The sequence below is a fragment of the Acinonyx jubatus genome, chromosome D2, assembly GCF_027475565.1.
Source record: "Acinonyx jubatus isolate Ajub_Pintada_27869175 chromosome D2, VMU_Ajub_asm_v1.0, whole genome shotgun sequence".
Lineage (NCBI taxonomy): Eukaryota > Metazoa > Chordata > Mammalia > Carnivora > Felidae > Acinonyx > Acinonyx jubatus.
The window spans coordinates 29,387,086-29,405,634 of record NC_069393.1 but is presented as its reverse complement, the minus strand read 5'-3'; the positions used below and the strand labels follow the sequence as shown (position 1 = coordinate 29,405,634).

The 18,549-nt window shown below is 51.2% G+C and overlaps 1 protein-coding gene across 5 annotated transcripts in view; it reads right to left on the bottom strand.

Moving 5' to 3' along the window:
* Positions 1 to 18,549, bottom strand: part of HK1 (hexokinase 1) — an 89,380-nt gene that overhangs the window by 47,288 nt on the left and 23,543 nt on the right. For 4 of the 5 annotated variants that reach the window (XM_053207743.1, XM_053207744.1, XM_053207742.1 and 1 more), the window contains one exon: positions 3,498 to 3,660. In XM_053207743.1, coding sequence (XP_053063718.1) covers positions 3,498 to 3,660 — 163 coding nt within the window. Of the gene's footprint in view, positions 1 to 3,497; positions 3,661 to 18,549 lie in introns of those variants that run through there. The other variant, XM_053207745.1, reaches the window with a different exon arrangement.

The following is an 18,549-nucleotide window of genomic DNA, read 5'->3' as shown; positions in this document are numbered from 1 at the left end:
AAAAAAAAAAAAATTAACGTATAGATTACTAAAGAGCAATTAAAGAAAAACCACTGCCCATAAAAAGTGTCCAAAGGAGAAACAAATAATAAAAATGTGCTGATACATTTCCAAAAAATCAGCAGAGTTTCGAGACACTGCGTCCAGTCCCCCAGGGTCAAGGTCAGCAGGAAAAGGAAAGGTTTGTTTCTCCCTTTGACTTGGAAGTCACATCACCCTGAACAGGCAGGGGTGTCTCTCCACTTCGCTGAGTCCAATTTATCCCTCAGTGGTTTGGGATTACCGCTAATTCTGTCGCTGGCTAATTATACAGATGAAGCAGTGATTAACATTTAAAAAGGGAACAGCGCCGTGGTTTACTATCCAGGAGACCCGCTTTCTGGCTACTCCAGGGGACCTCCTGGTTCTTGGTTGATAAAGGACTGCAAGGGAGGTGACAGCGGAGCACTTCTGTCACAAAGGGGCAAGGAGTGGACTGGGGTCAGGTATGCGAGGCCTTGGCATCAATGTCAACGCTGTGTGGGGCTGTGGGGTCCGTTCCAAAGGCAGTGTGGGCCTCTGGGCATATGAACTGAGCCCAACCATGAATATAAGATACAGTTATAAGGAGAAAGGCTAAAGGCTATAGTGTTAGGGCTGCACTGTGTCCTCCAAAAAGATACACCGAAGCCCTAACCCTTGGGACCCGGAAGTGAGACCTGATTTGGAAACAAGGTCTTTGCAGATGTAATCAGGTTAAGATGAGGTCCTCATTGTGGGGCCTAATCTGACCGGGATCCCTGTAAGAGGAAAATGCCATGCAGTGCCACAGGCAGGGACTGGAGAGGCACGGCTGCCAGCCCAGGACTTGCAGGTCTGCTCGGAAGGACCGCCCGCCACCAGCAGAAGCCAGAAGACAAGGGGTGGGGGCAGGGCTGGACAGGTGAGGCAGGGAGAGGTGCTGAGTGCAAATGGGCAGACCCAGGCCCCGCACAGGAAGGGGGGCCTCGTCCCTCAGGACTTTGGTTTCACCTCCTCGTCCTTCGGTTAGCACTTCTCAGAGGCCCTAAACAGTTGGCCCCGTCCACACTGGAGAACAGAGAGACTCAAAGGGAGGTATGGGGCCCAGGCTGCTGGTTCCCGTGAAACAAACCCCAGGACTGCGTCCCCCCGCGTGGCGTACTACCTACCACACGTGTCATCGCGCTCAGGACACTGCCGTCAGACGCATCATTGTTTTACGAAGAAAGAATGAACACAGCCAATAATGCTTTCTAAGTTGCAACAACAGCACAACGCACCGCTGGTTTCGGAAACATTCAAATTAAAAAGTGTCTCAAGATAGATGAAATACGGAAGAGAAGATCAAAGGTGAGGGGGAAAGGCAGGTAAGCCAGGTTAAACAGATTGCTTTCCTGCAGGACTGCTCAGGGCCTTAAGCGTCTTGGCAACCGTTAGGAGTGTCTGAGAGAGGCCTGCACAGTGTTTTTCCCACCTGAGTCTGAATTCTGGGCCTTATTTTGAAAAGTCGCTGATGGGGGCAAATGGCTAGATCTCGAGCATAGCTGTATCACCTTTTAAAGACCCTCAAGTCCAGAAATGGTTTCTGAGAGGGTGAGGGAGAGCACTGCCTGCTGACACTCGGTCCTGGAATGACATATGGTCCTTGGATATGTTAGCCCTGGGCCAGTCACATGGGATCAGGTGCCCCGCGGGCATCAGGTATCCTTCTGAGCTCTCCCAAGCAGAGTCAGAGCAGCAGCCCTCGGGGACTGCCCACACCCCCGTTACCTCCCCTCCCTCTTCTTTTAGCTAGAAGCAGGCACAGCCATGCCTCTCCCACAGAACTCCACTAACCCTGGAAAGGCTCAATGCTCCCAGATGTGGGTGCCATCCGGAGCTGGGAGAAAGCAGGAGCGAACCACAAAGCCAGAGCTATCAGAACAAAACCCAGGGCCTACCACAGTCCCATTACCGAGGACCAGAATTTCTTCAGTCATTATTTAAAGGTCAAATCTGCCGGTACCAATACCTCAAGGAAAACAAGAAGATGGAGGTGGAATGGGATTCAAATAGGAAACGCAAGAGATCCGAATGCCAATGTGTACAGGAAGCAAGCCCCACCTGTGGCCACAGAGCAGAGCACCCGCCCTTCATCAGCAGCCGAATCTCATTCGGGACTTCTAAAGAGCCCTGCAGGCACAGGGGGCCTTTCCCACTGTGGCCAGTCTGCTCCGACAACCTGCGCACCTGCCCGTCCTTTGTGAACAGCAACAGCAGCTTTCCTGACATCCACGTTGCAGGCTGCGTACTAGAGGCTCCAAATCGAGGCTTTCAATTCGCCTCCAGGGGCGCCTGGGTGGCTCAGTCAGTTAAGCGTCCGACTTCGGCTCAGGTCATGGTCTCGTGGTCTGTGAGTTCGAGCCCCGCGTCAGGCTCTGTGCTGACAGCTCGGAGCCTGGAGCCTGCTTCGGATTCTGTGTCTCCCTCTCTCTCTGCCCCTCCCCCACTCACAGTCTCTATCTCTCTCTCTCTCTCTCTCTCTCTCCTTCAAAAATAAAAAATAACATTAAAAAAAAATATTCGCCTCCAGAGCAGGGCAGAAACAGCAGGCGTGTGTGAAGGCCATGGTCTCAGGGTGTGTACTCACAACCCCCAGAGAAACTTGACTTCCCCACAATCCCTCTCCCTCTCTCGTACGCAGGAGGTAAGCCCCAGGCTAGAGTACGGAACACCACTCAGAGCAGGATTCCCATGGGTGTGCCAAGCTGGGCCAGGCCCAGCACCTGCCCCTGCCAGACAGAACAGCCTCCACCGAGCATGCCAAGCTGTGCCCTCCCAGCCTCCACTCTGCCAAGCGCAGGAGTTAAGGCCACTGCTCCGGGGAAGGGGTACTGACAATCCACAGGGAGCTCCCAACTCCCCCTTGTGGGACATGAACCCCACAGATGCACACTGACAGGGGAATTTTTTCCTTCCATTCTACCTCCCCTCGACACTTCTCTGCTTTAGGGGCTCCCTTGATTTAGCATCTAGAAAAATTTTTTAGATGGGGACTTGAATCTCCCCACCTGGCCACTGGGATTGCTACTTCTCTGAAGGGAGGTCTTGGTGCCCTGAGGAAGAGATTTTCCTAAAACGAACTCTTCATTTGTTCTGGAGCCTTTCATGTTCTAGAGACATAAGAGCAACCCACACAGCATCTGTAAGATCCATATACACTACGCCTTCCTATCATAAGCCACTAGACTGTCAGTCCAACGAGGGCAGGCCAGCCTTGTCCAACCACGGTATCCCCAGTGCCTGGCACATGGTAGGTAAGCATATGTTAGATGGATGGATGGACAGATGGATGGATGGATGGATGGATGAGAGAACAGACGGAGGAATGAACGAATGAATTCATTAATGAATGACCGAGTGAAGGAGTAAACGAATGAACAAATGAATAAAAGTAGGAAGGATGTCTTCACAGAGAATTCAGCCCTCACAGCCCAATCTCTGGGTGAGAGACTCACCTGAACCATCAGGAATAGACCTTACAAACGTTGGCAACATCTTCACTGTGGCTGTTGGATTAAAATCCCGGGAGAGGCCATTCTTCATCTCCTTCTTGAACCGAGTCATGATATCTATCAGAGTTTCATCGGAGAGCCGCATGGCATAGAGATACTTGTCAATCTGGGGGGAGGATGAGAAGGAAGGAGAGTGAGGTCAAGGCTGAGGTACCCGCCTGTCTAAGACAATCCAGATCCCACAAACTCTGACCACATGATGGGAAGTCATTCAAATGCCATCAGCCATGCTGCTCAGAGCAGTCTTGCAAATGCACTGAGCCCCAGGTCTTCCTCCACATGACTCCTTCCCTCTGTGAAAAGTGGCTGGCTCGTCCTCAAATGGATAGTAGTGTCACAGAGATTAAGAACGAGGGTGCCAGAGCCAGCCACACAGGGTTCAAATCCCAGCACCATCACTGAACGGCTGTGTGAATTTCCATTTCCTCAACTGAAAAACTGAGATGATAAATAGAGCCTCACTCACAGACATGAGTTTTAAGATCAGATGAAATGGAGGTGCTGTGTTCTGAGAATACAGAGGGTGCCCAGTAAACATCAGCTGTTGGTGTTTATGGGAGACAGTGGTGCTGGTGGGTTTCCTTGGGCATGATTTCTAGGTAGGTGGAAACAGAGGCCACAGGGCTGGAATCCTTCAAGACATGGGGCAGCAAGCCCAGAGCAGAGAGACCTCAACCCCACCATCCCCAGAAGGTATGGAGACAACCCGCAGGCTCCCATGCCCATGGGCCAGGGCCAACGTGACCATATGTCCAAGTCCTTCCAAGTACTGACCCAACCTGCTGCCCTTCCTGGGCTCCCCATTCTCCTCAAAGTTACAAAGCTCCTAACCTCACGCTCCTTCAAGTGTCTGTCACTGGTTGTTCTTCCATCATAGTATCTTCCCATTTATTCCCTCAAAAAGTATTTATCGGGCACCTCTGATGTGCTCAGCTCTAAGTCGCCTTATCCCACCATTCATTCTTTCGGTGACTCTTTGGCAATACGAAGCCCTGACAGCCATGTGTCTGGACTCATTCCTGATTCCTCAGTCACTCACCGTAATGGTTTTCCATCCTCAGTCTCCCTCCCTCCCAACCCATCCTGTATGCCACTGCCACATCCACCTTCTTAAAATGCAACCCTGGTTGGTTCATTCTCTTGCTCAAAGCTTTGCAATGTCCTCCCACGTCCAAGGCACCCAACACTCTCCAGGTGTGGCTTCATGCTCTCTCAACTCTGGCCTAAACACCTCCACCATTCCTGGTGGGTCCCTGGGCTTTCCCACTGCAAAGCCCTTTCTTCTCTTCCCAGCTATCTAAATCTCACCTATCCTTCCAGGTGCAGATCAAATCTCAGCTCCTCCTGCAGATGTTGGGGTTCCTCGGACTGGTGAGAACCCCTCCCTCGGCACTGATCTCTCTGCAGAGCATAGCCTGGACCCTAGCTTTCTGCACCTGTCACCTTTACAGCGTCTGCTCCACTCACCTTGACCTCCCAGTGCCTTGCACGCAGCCTTGCACACAGAAGGCTTCCGGTGGGTGGAGAGACAAGATTTATGACCCAATGAGGCTGAAAAGACCTTGATGCTTATTTGTTTCTGAGAATGGCATCTCGTGCTCACTTTGCAGGGTGGCTGGAAACGTCCTGACTCAAGGACATGGAGTCCCCAGTCCTAGGTCATTTCTGCATATTTTGGGCCTGGACAGCCTTCTTCTCACTCTGGTCTCCCTGCCTTGTTCTCCCCCAAGCCCTGTCTGTCTCCTGCCTCACGAACAATCAGGACATTGGCAGGAGTCCCCCAGTGTCCTCTGCGGCCAGAGACAACCCTGCCCCCACCCCCACGCCCAAGCTCTTCTACAGCAACCACTTTCTCCTTTCCCCTTTGTGATACAGCAATGCAGGTCAGAGCAATCAGAAACCACAGAGAGCTAAAGTAGAAATTGCCAGAATCCCGGCCCTAGGAGGAGACACACTCTGTTCTAGCCTCAAGGCTGGCACCGGATCGGCAGTCCTTGCTGTCACGGCACCCACAGTCTGGAGGGGGAGAGGCAGTCACGACACAAGTGTGTGTGAGCGGCCACAGGAGCACTGAGGGAGGCTACTGAGAAGGCTTCCCGGAGGCGTGATGTCGGAGTGTGCACCCAGGCACAATCAAGGGCATGTGTGCAGGCTAAACGCAAGGGAGGGGGATTCGTGCAAGGCACAGAAATAAATTCAGTGTGGATCGAGCACAGTGTAAAAAGTGAGGCAACTAGAAAAACTGTCAGGAGCTGAACTGTGCAGGATCTTATAAAGCATGTTAACAAACTTAGACTTGATCCCACAGCACAGCAAGCCTTGGGATGACTTCAACGACCATTCAGCAATGAGATTTGTGTCTCCGAGAGATCAGGCTGCCTGCCGGGGAGAGAATGGGTGAGCGGGAGCAAGACCGTGCAATAATCAATAATCGTTACATTGCTACTCGAGCATTTGGGACACGCTTCAACTCTCACATTCCTCACCCTACATGGTGTTTACTGATGTGTCCACCTCCTCTGATAAAACACGTGAGTTCCCTAGGGAAAGGAACTCACCCAGTTGCCTGGCACAAAAGAGGAATGTAATGAATGCTAAATGCTAGAATAATACTTTAGACTTATATTATGGCCCACGGTATAAGGAGGACTTTCATATCCAAGAATGTCATTTAACCTTCAAAGCAACCCTATCAGGGAGACATTCTTTTTTTTTCTTTTCCCCAAATTTCAGTTTAAATTCTACTTAGTTATCATACGGTACAATATTGGTTTCAGGGGTAGACTTCAGGAATTCATCACTTACATGCAACGCCCAGTGCTCATCCCAACAAGCGCCCTCCTCAACGCCCATCACGCGTCTAGCCCATCCCCCACCACCTCCCTCTATCAACCCTCAGTTCTCCAACATTTAAGAGTTTCTTATGGTCTGTTTCCCTCTCTTTTGTCCCCCTCCCATATGTTCGTCAAATTCTGTTTCTTAAATTCCTCAGATGAGTGAAATCACATGGTATTTGTCTTTCTCTGACTTACTTCACTTAACATCATACACTAGCTCCATCCATGTCGTTGCAAATGGCAAGACTTCATTCTTTTTGATGGTTGAGTACAATATTCCATTGTGTGTATACACCACATCTTCTGTATCCATTTGAGGGAGACATTCTTAAGCCCTATTTTACAGATGAAGAAACTGAGGCTCCAAAAAGCAAAGTGACTGGTTCGAAGACACAGCCAAGAGTCAGGTCTCATAACTAACTGCAAGTCAACCACTCTGCCCTATAATCATCTCCCATCCCTTGGGAAAGACCAGTTCCCCTAGTCTGTGGAAGGCAAGCCCAAGCGAAGTTGCTGAGGTTTTCCAGCCGGACAGGAAGAAGCTTCTACAAACGGCACGGCTCTCTGCAACTCCACAGCCATCCTGCCTCCGGACTCCAAGTGCAGTTCAGCGCAAGGACACTGACCTGAGAATCCAGATGTTTTAGGACAGTCCCGCCAAACCCAGAAAGAGCCCAGAAGCTCAAAGGAGGAAGCAGGCTAGGGACACAGAAGACAAGCCAGCTCCCAAGCATCAGAGGAGAGAGGGCTTTTCTCCTCTGGTTCAAGTTCATGAATCATATGTGGGACAACCCCTCTCAAAAGAGATGCGGAATCTGGGTCAAAAAGAAGGTACTACTTAGGGTGGAGCTGGTACTGAGCTCGCAGCCTCCCAGGTCTCATGTGAGTGACACTATGCCAAGGGAAGCCCTTTCCCTTGGTCCCCGTTTGGTCCTCGTGAGCTCAAGGGGGGCCTTTGAACCAGCATAGATCCTGGGGCCGGGGGCAGGCTGGCCAGGCACCAGCCACACGGCCCGGCCGGGGAACACGGGGGCAGGACTCAGCAGGGCCACACCACGTGGACTGGGGCCCTTTACACAGCCCAGGAAGCTCAGGTCAACAGACACCTGCGGGACACTCCCCGGGGCCCAGACTGCCCAGCACCTCCCTGAACAGGGGGCCTGTTCCCCTCGTTCAGACCAGCCCTGCCTGGCCGCTGGCTGGGCTGCCCCTGCCCACCTGGGGAAGAGGCTGAGAATGGGTAGTGGGGAGAAGGAGGGAGGGAGGGTGTCAGGACGAGCTCGGTGGGGCCGCGCTCTGCACAAAAGCCAGTAAGAGAGCTGCTTTTCTCAGGCGGGGCCAGAAGCCCAGGAGGAGAAGAGGGCAGAGACGTGTGGACTTGGAAAGGGGCACCTTCTGGCCCTGGGGGGTTTGGCCAGAGTCTGTGGTCTTTTCAACTTTTCTATTTCCATCCCCTCTACACAGCCTCTCCAGATCTTTCCTCTCCTCCTTGCCCCTCTCCTGCCTACTTCCACTTCCACAAAGCCTCCGTCTTCCTTTAGGATGCCGCCTCCAAAGTGGTGTTGCTTTGCTGCTCTGGCCAAATCCAGGGGCCCAAGGAATCCCTCCTGTGCCTCCAACCCCCTCCCCTACATTTTGGTGACGGGAGGACACAGCACAGAACCTCTTCTGGAGGCCACAAGCTGCAAGCCTCAGCCGTCGGAACGTGTGTCACAGGCCAGAGGCTCCCAGGAATCCGTGACAGAAACCCTCGGGCCTCCTGGGGGCTACTCTCACACGTGGTATCTGATGCACGCACGCAGGACTCCAGTCAAACTGGGAAGGAACTGGGGCAGGGGGAGTGGGAATGCCAGGATCCCAGACACCACGCGGTGGGCTGGGTCCTGCAGACGTTAGGCCAACGCTGACAAGGACCCCCGTCCAGACCGCAGGCACCTTCCACCATCTCCTGAAGGGAAGGTGCCCTAATAGGGTGCAAATACTTGTCCTGGATTATCCTTCATATAGACCAAGAAGCCTGAAGCTCTCAGCAGCTCCAGAAGCTGGAAATGCGGCAGAGGCAGGAGCAGAGGCCAGAAGAGAGAATTCGGCCTTTAGCAAGCCCCTCCGGCCCGATGCTGTCTGGCTAAGGAAAGAACCCAGTGGCCCCTCACTGGGCTAAACTCAAACATCTCTGTGCCTGACCTCAGCCCCACCTCTGCTCCCAAAAGAACATGCCCAAAAAAACAATTCAAGACCAGACATGCCCAAGTGAACAGGCCCTCATAGCAGGAGGCACGGTAACCCCCGGTGACCCGGGTATTCTGACCCCCTGTGGAAGGTGGTATGGCCATGGAAATTTTTCACCCCTTCCCTCGTCTACTCTCCCACAAGAACCAAGCACAAGGCAGAATAACAAGTGTGACTGAAGGCGCCCAGCAGAGGTCCGTAAAATGAACTTTCTGGGGTGCCTCAGTGGCTCAGTCGGTTAAGCGTCCAGCTCTTGGTTTCAGCTCAGGTCATGATCTCACGGGCTCGTGAGTTCAAGCCCCACATTGGGTTCCGCGCTGACAGTACAGAGCCTGCTTGAGACTCTCTCCCTCTTTCTCCCTCTCTCTCTGCTCCCCCCCTGCTCATTCTCTCTCTCTCTCTCTCAAAATAAATGCATAGACTTAAAAAATAAAATAAAATAAAATAAAATAAAATAAAATAAAATAAAATAATACAATAAAATAAACTTTCCAAGTGAGACACTCCACTTGCAAAGAAAATAAAGGAGCTGGCGGTGGAGGGTTAAGAAAATTGTTGCTTAAAGACAGGGCCGAGATTTCAACACCAGATTCACTTCTCTTTCTTAGGGAGGCTGACTCAGGAGAGAACCAGCCCGGGTGATTAATGTTATTTTGATAATGGTTCACATTTACAGAGGATTTTGCAATTTGTACACAGAACTTTTTTTTTTTTCATAGGCATCCACACCCAGCATGGAGCCCAGCGCGGGGCTTGAACTCATAACCCTGAGATCAACACCTGAGCTGAGATGGAGTCAGACGTTTACCTGTCTTCATACACAGGACTTTCACATACGTTATCCTATCTGGATGTCCCAGAAAGAAATGACATGAGCTCACGGATGCCAGGTGCCCGGCATGAGGCAGGCACTTGATGTTACTAGCTCCCCTTCTGCCACAACGGCCCAGGGCAGGAAGGACGGCATTGTCTCCACTTTAGAGTAGAGGAAACTGAGAGACCATGACTCACACAAAGTCTCATGGTTTGTAAGTGGCAGCCAGGTCTAGATTCCAGGTCTTCTAACCCCTCGTTTTGGGCTTCTCTTTATGCATTTCCATTATTTCTCATGTGGTATAAAGAGCACCTGTGGATGTGTTCTTGGATGTGTGCTGTGGATGAAGAGAACCACATTTGAACCTAGGCTCTGCCGTTTGTTAGCTGTGTGGCTTTGGACACGTTACTTAACCTTGCTGGGTCTTTTAAAGGGGGATAATAATGCTTTCACCTCAGAGAGCTACCAGGAGCATTTTAATAATGTGCCAAGAACAAGGTAAACATCAAATAACATTTCCCACCCTCCCGTTCCAATGACCAAAAGGGGGGCCGTCTCTCTCCACGCCCTAACGAATTATCACATGTCCCTGACTCCTTTTACCTAAATACCTAGAGAAATGCACTGATTACCAAACATTATTGACCCACTCTATAGATGAGAGAACTAATATAGGTAGAGTGGCCATCCGCACGAAACCACAACAAATTAAAGACTCTGGCAAAACTCCTCCGAAACATTGTACTGTTGTATTAAACAGTAAGTCATAGTAACAATAAGTAATATACGCTTATTTAAATATTCACACAACACGTAAACACATCAATCTTCCCCCAATCTTCCCAGAGAAATCCCTGCTAAGAGCTTTATAGACCCAAATGGTTTTTCTACCTAAACACTCATATATACAACGCACGCCTTTTTTATTTCGTTTTACAAAAATGGAATCATAGCTGGGGGGTGGAGTGGGGGTGGGGAATGTAATCATAAACACTTCCTCCCCTGAAATCTTAACCCCACCTTCCTATTTCCTCCAGGACCTGCCTTTCAGACTTGTACTAACCAGGGCACCTGGGTGGCTCAGTTGGTTGGGCGTCTAATTCTTGATTTAGGCTCAGGTCATGATCTCATGGGTTCATGGGTTTGAGCCCTGCATCGGGCTCTGTGCTGGCAGCACAAAGCCTGCTTAGGATTCTGTCTCCCTCTCTCTCTGCCCCTCCCCTGCTTGCTCTCTATCTCCCTCTTAAAATAAATAAAAACAAACTTAAAAAAAAATTTTTTTTAATATTTATTTATTTTCGTGAGACTGTGTGAGTGGGGGAGGGGGAGAGAGAGAGAGAGAGAGAGAGAAAGAGAGAGGGACACAGAATGTACAGAGCCCAACGCAGGGCTCAAACTCACGAACCGCGAGATCATGACCTGAGCTGAAGTTAGAAACTTAAGTGACTGAGCCACACCCGGGTGCCCCAATAAAAATAAACTTTAAAAAATAAACAAATAAAAATTTAAAAATTAACAATTAAAAAAAAGATGTGTACTAACAGCCATACTTAGATTTTCTCAGGACCCTGCCTGGTTCAGTGATGAGGCACGGCCAAGGCGGTGTGGACACCCATGTCTGCCTCTGGCTTTGATATCCTGCAGGCACCTCGGTTTTTCCGTCCGTAATGTGGGTATGTTCACGTGGCCCTGAACTTTCAAGGCCTACCCCTCTACTCTGCATACGACTTTCACGTACTGGCCCTCAAACTATCCTGTCCAGAGAAGCAGGACAGGTGCCATCACTTCCAACACCCTGAGGAAAAATCAGAGGCCAGAGAGGTTCCTCAAATGGCCAGGGTGACCAGTGGTCAGCAAGAGAACTGGGGCGGACACCAAGTTCCCTGGTTCCCGGTCCTGTGCTTCTTCCTCGGTAAGCTTTCGTGCTCCACCCAGAGAGAACCCCAGCCGGGGTCTTCCCGTAGGGAGACGTGGGAATGTGGGTGGCATTAACGCCACAGCTCCGTCCTCTCAGAAGGAGCGTGGCTCCCTGGCCTTCCATACAGCATGGCCCGTGTCGTCCAGTCTCCACCAGCTACTGGCCGTGTGACCTGCTCTCGTCCGCCTTCACAAGATCCGGGGGAGGGAGTTCTAAACCGCAGTGAGCCCTCAGGTCATCCTCCGCGGCGCTGTGTGCCAGCCTAAGCCCTCCGCCTGCCCTCGGCAGGGTCCCGGCCCCTCAGGGCCCAGCCCCACCTCACCGCTGAGGGTGGCAGCCCAGGGGACCCGCGTGCCTGTCCTGCTCCTGGCAGCTGGGGAGGCGGCTCCGACTCAGCTCCTCACGGCCGCAGGAGGAGATGCGTTCATCCTCCGCGTTCCCCACAGGAACCCCCTGTCCCAGCGCCGGCCTGCCTGCCCTCAGGCAGCCCGGGGCCCCGGTGGCGGTGGTCCCTTCTCTCTTCTCTCGCCCAAAGGCCCTTCCCTCACACCTCCACCGTCCCCTCTGCTTGTTCGGCCCGTAAAGGGCCTCTCGGCGCCTCGCTCCTTCTTTCTCCCCAAGTCCACCTCCAGACTCACCTCCTCCAAGGGGGATGCCACGGTCTGCCCCCCCCAACACCAGCTGCACCAGGTTCTCAACATCCCCTCGGCCGGCGCTGTCCACTACGCAGGAATCCCTCTGCCCTGGCGGACACATCGCAGTGGGAGAGGCTTCCCCAGGAGCGGAAACAACAGGTGCGCACGCTGTGTCTCTGGCTAGACTGTGGGTGCCCGGGGTCCGGGGGCCATGCTTCCAGGCCCTCTGCGTCCTCTGCACAGCCCTCCGCGTGTCTCCTCTGCTGGGCCGGGTGCCCGCTCTGCCTGGCGGGAAGGCGTCCGGTGACGCCTAGTCGGGGAGGTCTCAGAAGGGTTTGCTGGCTCAGATAAGGCCCGAGACTCCTCTCCCCTGAATAGCCCAGCCCTAACTCCCGGCACCGGCCCCTCGCTTTAGACTCATGGGGACCCCGTGGGGCCAACAGCCTCTCCCCAAGGGATGAGGGATGCCGCGTTCCAGGCATCCTCTGGTTCTCAACCCCCTCCCCACAACGTCTGTCTCTCCAGGCTGAGGCCCAGAAGGACACAGAGCCCTACAGACAATTGAGATTCTCACTCCTCTAGTCAAGCCTCCCAGAGACCGCTAAATAACTGAGAGTCACCAGAGGAAGTGTGTCTGGGAAAATAAATTCCACCTTTGAGGCTCCCCAGGGAGAGATGCGGGTGAGAGAAGTGTGTGCAAACGTCACCAAAGCAAACAGGACCCCAAAGCAAACAGGCCCCCTTCGGGATGTGAAGACACTTTCCCCAGGCTCTTTTTCAAAGTTCATGCCCTCAGGCAGCCCAGGGCCCTTATCTACCATCTGACGTATGCTTCTGAACGGCTGGTTCCCTTTCAACTGCCGTGGGCCCGTGGGCCCGACACCACAGATTATTCACACACCACTTCTGTTTAGCAAGTCAGGAGGAGAATGGGATCCCCATTCTTGATGAGGAAACTGAGGTTCGAGAAGCTGAGATGTTAAGCGTGGACCGGGCCCATGCCAGGCACTTCAACCTGCCCCGAGACACCCTACACATCTGCAGGGTGGGTGCATGGATCTCCTCTTACGTAGGAGGAATCTGGGGCCACGAAGTCAAGTGAAAGGCCCCAAGCACCCAGCACCCAGCTGGGCTCCAGCTCAAGATTCCAAACTTGACGCTCCTCCCCGAATTCTCCAGAATCCTCTTGCTAGGAGAATCATGGAAGGCCATGAGGTCATGTCCAAGGTCTTCCCGGGGACCTCGGTACCCACTAATCCCCAGTAATAGGCGCCTCCTGGCTGCTAAGAGAAACCAAGCTCTGGCCCAGGATGAGAAGAAAGCTGTCACACTGAACTGGCTAAAAATAAAGGAGGTACCTGGTGGCTTCAAGGGGAACAGAACAGCCCTGGAATGTGGCAGGGCAAGAACAACAGGCTTAATGCTCGGCCTCCTGGTTGATGGCTCGGGGCTGGGTCCAGCCTCCAGACTCACAGTCCCCAACATCCCAGGTACCTCCAGACCAGAGAGAAGAGAGGATCCAAAGTGCAGATAGTTTTGCTTTCACTACGAGATGACCAAACCCTCATGCCATGGGGTTCAAGACACTGCAGTGGTGTGAGCAGACCTGGCTAGAAATGGCCAGACCTCAGGCCTCCTCCAGCTACCCTGACCCCTCTATCACCTTGGGCAAGTCACTTCCACCTCTGTGTTTTTCCATCAGTAAAGCAGCAATAATGAAAACTGCCCTCTTGCCCTCTTACCTGGCAGGCACAGGAGCCACACTGCACCGTGGATTACTCAGAACACAGAAACCCCTGCTGGCAAACGCAGCCTGGTACCCAGGATCCTGGCCCCGGCTCAGGGATCCGGCTGCCCATCCTGTATTATGCAGAAAGCAGCACCACCCCCCACCATGCCTCCCAAGGTGCCCACACGTGGGTTGGGTGTGACCGACAAGGATCACAGTTGGCATCTGTACAGTTCTGCACACTTCCCAAGTGTTTCCACACCCACCCTCAAATTGGTGAAACGGGCAGAGAGCAAGGCAGGAGTCATTTACCGCGTCTGACAAATAAGGACACTGAGGCCCAGACAGCTTGATGGCTACCACGGCACTGCTCAAGCTAGAAGAATCTGTTAAAGGCAATGGATTCTAGCCTCCTGGTCTTACAGATGAGGACACTGAGGCCCAAGGACCTATGAGAACCCACTGCTTTAAATGCAGAGTGCCTCTGTCCGAACTTTAGCCATAAACTTCACTGTTTAGCAGAGCGCTGTCCGACACAAATACAATCCATATACGTCATTTTAAGCTTTCTAGTGGCCACATTTAAAAAAAAAAAACAGGTGAAATTAATTTTAATAACATCTTATTTAACCCACTACCTCCAAAATATTACTCCCAAGGTAAACAATGTTTTTAAAATTACTAGTGAGCTATTTTATGTAACTTCTTGTCACACGAAGTCTCTGAAATCTTGTATTTTACACTTAATCGCACATCTCAAATCAGACTCCCCATATGTCAAGTGCCCAGCAGCCATGCACGGCTGGTGACTACTCTTCTGGGCCGCACAGCTCCAGCAGCCCTGTTACGGGAGCCTTGGCCGATGGTTTCTACAGGGGGCTGCTGCAGCGGACTGTTCTGGAAGCGCACAGCCCTGGACCTCAGTCCTGGTTCATGCGTACGTGGTACCATCTGCCCACCGGTGTCAACCAGACTTGTGTCCTTATCCTGGTCCTCTTGCTTTCTGGCCACCAAGAGCATGTCAACTCCACTTCCTGAGGTTCTCCTGCCCCGGATGCAGTTGCAGGAAGAAATGCCTACACCCAAGCTGGCTGGAGGGACTCAACTAAATCAAGCATGTGAAAGCATGTTGTAAATAGAACAGAACTTTGCAAAGGTGAGGCGGTGCCTTTATCACAGCAGTGGCCTGGGTCTCCTACTCCGCTCATCCCACCCCCCCACCCAGAAGGCACCAGGAGACATCAGAGAAATGAGGTCAGATTGAATAACATGGCTGAAAGCAAACCCCAGTCAAGGAAGCCAGCCAGCTGCTCACAGTGGGGCCAGGCAGAGGCAAGGAGAGAACAATCTTTAGGAGTGCGCATTACAGGAGCATTAGGGGGTCCTTAATGATTAAATGATTAAATTAGATTAAATTAAATTAAATTAAATCAAATTAGATTAAATAAAATTAAATAAATTTTAATAAATTTAAAATATTTAATTTTAATTTTAAATATTCAATATGTAAAAATAAATAAAAAATTAAATTAAATTAAAATGATTAAATTAGATCTGTGTTACACATCCATGCAAACAAGGATGGGGGAGGAAGATAAATACAAAGGGTACAGGGAGAAATTTGGAAAACAGGGGAAATCCCTAACATTTCACTGTAAATGACTTTATTGGGCCAATTTCCTTCCCCAGCGGAGGGAATCAGTCAACACTCAGCTGGGGAAGGGGGGGAAGGGGAAGGACAGGCAAAGCCAGTTGGAGAGGATGGGGAAGAAGGAGAGACAGGAGTCTGGGGAACCTGGGGGTCCTGTACAGCTCTGACCCATCTCTCTACCTCCTTGGATCCGTTTCCCTAAACAACAAGATTGAGTGTTGGGTGTGGTATGGTGGGAAGAACATGGGTTTCTGAGCCAGGAGAACGGGTAGTGTTCCTGTCCCTATTACTAATGAACTGTGTGGTTTTTAGCAAGTCATTTCACCCCTTGGGGTCTTGGTGTTCCTCATTTCTTTCTTTTTTTTTTTAAATAAATTTTTCTTGTGTTTGTTTTTGAGAGAGAGAGGAAAAAAACACAGGTGGGGGAGGGCCACACAGAGGGGGGACAGAGGATCTGAAGCAGGCTCTGTGCTGACAGCAGAGAACCTGATGCAGGGCTTGAACTCACAAACTGTGAGATCACGACCTGAGCCGAAATCCAATGCTTAACTGCTTAACTGACCCAGGCGCCCCTTGGTTTCCTCATTTCTCAATGCAGACAATGCCTTTCTCAAGGTGGACAAAGTCAGGGGCTCTCCCAGCAATGCTGCTCCTATGCATATGCCCAGGAGAAATGAAAGCCTACGTCCACACAGGGAAAACATGTACACAGATGTTCACAGCAGCATTATTCCAAAGTGGAAGAAACCCAAATGTCCATCAACTGACAAATATCTAATGTCTAAACATCAGTATTCAGCCATGAAATAATGATACATGCTACCGCATGGATGCACCTTGAAAACATACTGCTCAGTGAAAGAAACCAGACACAAAGGCCACATACGGTATGTTTTCATTTATGTGAAATGTCCAGAAGAGGTAAATCCATTTGAAAAAAAGAAAGTAGATTAGTAGGTGCAAAGGGCTGGGGAGTGACTGCTTAATGGGTATGGGGTTTCTTTGGGGGGGTGGTGAGAATATTCTGGAATTAGATGATGGTAATGGTTGTACAACCTTGCGAATGTACTCAAGACCACATTGTACACTTAAAAAATTTTTTTTAACATTTATTCATTCTTTGAGAGGCAGAGAGAGACAGAGCGTGAGTGGGGGAGGGGCAGAGAGAGAAGGGAGACACAGAATCCGAAGCAGGCTCCAGGCTCTGAGCTGTCAGCCCAGAGCCCGACGCGGGGCTCGAACTCACGGACTGTGAGATCATGACCTGAGCCGAAGTCGGACGCTTAACCGACCGAGCCTCCCAGGCGCTCCCACACTGTACACTTTAAAACGGGGAGTTCGACAGGATGAGAATTTAGCTCAACTTAAAAAATAACGGGGCCCCGGCATCAGGCTGAATGGGTCTGCAGGCTGGCTCTTCTGTTTACTGTCTGACCTCAGGGTCTTTACCCAGAAGTGGAGATCATGAACAGCACCCCCCCTCACTGGGGCACTGTGGGGACGTAATGCCTTTAGCACCCTCCCCGGCAGGAAGCGTGACAGGCACTCCACGTTGGCTTCCATTAGCATTGTTACTGATGATTAAATTAGATCTGTGTTAGGAAGACAGGCCCCTAGTAGGCATTCAATTCCCTCGAAGGTCCCCCCAAGGTCTCAACGTCTGTGGCCTGTGACCGGGCCCGGAATCAGATGAGCAACGTGATCCGACATTTTCCGCCTCAGAGCAGGGACCAGCACTTCTGTTTGCAAAGGGCTGGGCTGCACACCACACATTTCAGTTTTCCTGCCGCGGGGCACTGCCACCCTCTCCTTTTACGGAAGACAGTCCAAGACAGGCTGCAGGCCCGAGCGTTCTCCAGCACAGCCAGCGGAGCCAGCAGCCAGCGCGTTTAGGAGACTGATAAGCCAGCCCCGCCTCAGGAAGAGAGGGTGTGCGGGCAGGAGCACATGTGCACTTTTAAATTCCCGGAAAAGTTCACCGGATTCCCACGCTGGAACGCGCGGGGCCACAGAGAGCCCTCCCCGCCTTTCCCCGCACCCAGTCCCCCCTCCTCGGGGCCGTGCAGCCGTCAGTGGGGCTGGCACCGCTCACAACCAGAGCTCTCAGCTTCCCTCGGAGACACTCCACGACGAGGGCTCTGCGTGATAAGGTAAACTGGGAGACGGCTAATTTTAAACTAAGCTTGAATGCTGCAACGTGAATGGAAATAAATGACTGGGAAGAAACCGACTCTTTAAAAAATGAAACACTCTCCCAAAAAATGTTACAGGTTTAACCATACGGGGGTTGGTGTGCAACACCAGGAAACCGTACGAACTTCTGACGGGAGTACAAAGTCACAGGACCACCGGGGATGGCGATTTGACAAAATGTTGAAAGTGGGAAGACGCACACACTCCTCTGCCCAGCAATTCCGTCCCAGATACCCAGCCTAGAACCTAGAGGAACGCGCATGTGCACTGAAGGAGCATGCAGGAGGAGACTCACCGTGGCACTTGTAACGTGAAACATTAGAAACCCAAACACCCATCAAAAGAAGAGATTAAATGATAAATTGTGGTGTGTACAACACACAACGTAAGGGCGTGCAGCAGTTTAAGTCGATGAAACAGAGGTGTATGGGGCAACGAGGAAAAATCCCAAGTATAGAATGTTGAGCTAGAAAAGGCAAGTTGCAGAAGGATACACGCAGTATAGCATCATTTACCACAGCTTAAAACCACATAAAGTAACACTATATACTGCTTATAGATACAAGATATATAATGAAAGTATAAAAACAGGGATGGAAATGATAAACATCAAAATCAGGACACAGGCACTCTCTGGAAGGAGAAACAGATGGGACTAAAGATGGAAACATAGGGGTTCCAGCTCAGGGTTTTAGCTCCGTCTCTAATGTACTCCTTCCTGTGTCGGTTGCTTCTCAAACTGAATGGCGGGTACGCAGGTGGTTGTTGTTACTCTCAACATTTTTATGTACCTCAAATATTTCCTAAGACCTGACTCATACATGTTGACTTGTGGGGGAGAGAATTAAAATATAGATTCCAAGTTAATTCATTAAAATCAACAAAGATGGGAGAAAAAAATCAACAGAATGGGTTTTTCTCCTAAAAGAAAGAAGCAGAGGGAGTAAAAATAGCCCTCTGGAAATGAATGAATGAATGAATGAATGAAT